Source organism: Pinus tabuliformis, chromosome 5_2 (assembly GCF_031772625.1).
Source record: "Pinus tabuliformis cultivar Carrire ecotype Pingquan chromosome 5_2, CPIR1, whole genome shotgun sequence".
Taxonomy (NCBI): domain Eukaryota; kingdom Viridiplantae; phylum Streptophyta; class Pinopsida; order Pinales; family Pinaceae; genus Pinus; species Pinus tabuliformis.
Genome location: NC_142306.1, coordinates 163771932 through 163774480, shown reverse-complemented (window position 1 = coordinate 163774480; position 2549 = coordinate 163771932). Strand labels below are relative to the sequence as shown.

Genomic DNA, 2549 nt, shown 5'->3' with positions numbered 1-2549 from the left:
TTTATTCCGCAACTTTTGTCACCTGCAAAGGCTGTGAGAGATTCTTGGCAGTTTGAGGTTATCAAAAGGCTTCACAGGCTTAAGATGCTTTCCAGCTTTGACATGGACCTATCATGTCTTTAGCACAGACAGGACATTGGATTCTCGCCTGAATTGCTACCCAACTCAACCCAACCCAACCCTACCCTTCCCTTCAATGTGATTGATTGCACTAGCATGAAATGAAGAATTGAAATCGGACGCTAGCATCAAGATGAGCATGATGAAGGGGAACACTACCATCAACAACTTATCCACTAAAAGCCAGTCTGGGTATGTTCTTGAATTAGGAATATCATATCATTTGGGTAGGTACTGAGATCTGTTTGAAATATCTGTGTTGGATTTTTTTTTTCCTTGTGCCTGTTAATTGGTGCAATATTGCTGCACAGATCTCTGATTTGCTTGAGGAAAACTTGGCTTTTATAGGTCTGTAGCAACAAAGTTAGGAATCGACTTGATAGTGGAGGTTGACGACGCGCTCCTCCATATTCCTAAGGTAATCTATGCTCTTTTTCCTCCATTAAGACCACTGCATAGTTCGTTAAAGTCCTGCAATCCTAGTTTAAAACGAAATTTGGCACTTATATTTGTTCTGTTCATGAGGTGTTTGCATTTGTCTAGTGTTACAGTCACCCATTAAGCATTACTGCTTTTATCGAATTATAAATATTGACACAAAAAACCCAAAATTATTATGAGGTCAAATGATTCAATTTTCTTCCGGCATTTGATGGTATGTGGAGCTGAAACTGATAGAACGGGTCACTGTTTCCTTTTGGAAGTTTCCATTGCCTTCGAGAAGCGGTCGGCTGAACAGGGTCGTGTTTGAATTTAGAAACACTGAAAATGATCACATAAAGCTGGCGGGCTTTCCAGGAGGAGCAGAAACCTTTGAAGTAGCTGCAAAGTTTTGCTGTGGGTCTGCTCCAATACAGATCACTGCATTTAATGTCGCTGCCTTACGCTGTGCCGCAGAGTATCTTGAAATGACCGAGGACTTGGAAGAAGGGAACTTAATATCGAAGACAGAAGCCTTCCTCAGTTATATTCTCATGTCATCTTGGTTGGATTGTATTACTATGCTTCGAAGCTGCTCTGGGCTTTCTCCATGGGTCCAGAATCTGAACATCGAACAGAGGTGCGTAGACTGTATTGCATGGAGAGCAGTCACAGAACCTGCTCGCATCAAATGGCCATTCACACCCACAAATAAAACGCATCATTATATGCTGCCCAATGATAAGCGAATTAGAATGCAGAGCAGCTGTGGAGAAGAGAGCAGCCATGACGAAGTCTATCAGACTGAACGCCCAAGACAGCTACCTGATATTGGACTGGAAATTCAGAAATTGAGAGCAGAGTTCACTACGCTGGAGAACCTTTGCCAACATATATTTAAGCAGCTGGAAAAAGTATCTACACATAAGATGAGCATCTATCCTCCATGTGCGTTGCCATGGAAGTACCTGCCCAGAAATAAAAATCTGGGCAGTTCTCGTCGACATATTGAATGAGCTTTACCGGAGAAACCGATGAAAATCATGCGATGGGTTTACAACAAATTGTAAACCTTTAACCCATGTCATTTAATAATGATTACTATCTGCACTATTAATGGCAGTTATGGGAGACATGAAATTCCATGTATGAATGAATGCAACATGCAGTTAATTATGTTTCTTTCAGTAGTTGTTTTAAGTTCAAGGGCCAGCCGATTGTGACATCTTAGTTTGTTATATCCCTCTGGACATATATTTGAAATTCAAGAACGAGGTGTTCAGACAAAGTACATTTCTGTCAGTCTAATGACTGGAATATAGGATGGGACATCTTTTTAAAATAGAATTTAACTGTTGAAATTTGAGGTTGATTTTGTTCATGAATTTTAACTTTTGAAAGTTGAGGTTGTTTTTTTCATGAAATCTAAGCGAATGAGCAAAGTTCATTTTGTTGTGCCCTTGTTAATCAAATTTTGAAATATTTTAGGATTGATTTTGTTCAGAAAATCTAAGCGAATGAGCAAAGTTAATTTTGAAATATTTTAAAAAGATAAAGGTTAAGTCAATTGTTTTGAGTTTTTTTATATTTGAGAAAATCTGAGAAACATTGTTTGGAGTTTTTTTATATCTGAGAAAATCTGACAAACACAAAAGTGATCATAATTGTTTTAACTTTGTCTTTTTCATCAAATTCTGAAATATTTGGCTAATATGATTGTGCAAAAATGAGCTTACATATGTTAATTTATTTCAGTTACATAAATTAACATATTAATTAATTAGGAAGATTTGTGTTATCTTAGTAAGGAGAAGTGAGAAGCCTCATAGAAGCTTTAAGATTTGAAAGATCTCCAGTTCATTCCACTACTATAGCCATTTGAGCTACCCTATGCTTACAAAAATATTTTGAAATTAAATTGAAAAGAGTTATTTCATTTTTTATAATTTCTATTTGATTTGAAAATATTCTAGATTGACAATATAGTTAATCTAGTTAAGTTTAGTTAT

At 36.8% G+C, this 2549-nt stretch overlaps 1 protein-coding gene across 1 annotated transcript; it reads left to right on the top strand.

The window, feature by feature from the left end:
* The first annotated feature begins 209 nt into the window (after positions 1-209).
* On the top strand, positions 210-1847 carry LOC149158052 (root phototropism protein 3-like). Its single transcript, XM_089437698.1, has 3 exons — positions 210-312; positions 469-538; positions 825-1847. Exons 1-3 carry the CDS (start codon positions 254-256, stop codon positions 1554-1556), a joined length of 861 nt encoding a protein of 286 aa, XP_089293824.1. The 5' UTR covers positions 210-253; the 3' UTR covers positions 1557-1847.
* Positions 1848-2549: the final 702 nt, after the last annotated feature.

Coding starts and splice junctions, on each gene's coding strand:
- LOC149158052 (XM_089437698.1), top strand. CDS start 254: ATGAGCATGATGAAGGGGAACACTACCATCAACAACTTATCCACTAAA. Junction 313..468: donor TCCACTAAAAGCCAGTCTGG/GTATGTTCTTGA, acceptor TGGCTTTTATAG/GTCTGTAGCAACAAAGTTAG. Junction 539..824: donor CGCTCCTCCATATTCCTAAG/GTAATCTATGCT, acceptor TCCTTTTGGAAG/TTTCCATTGCCTTCGAGAAG.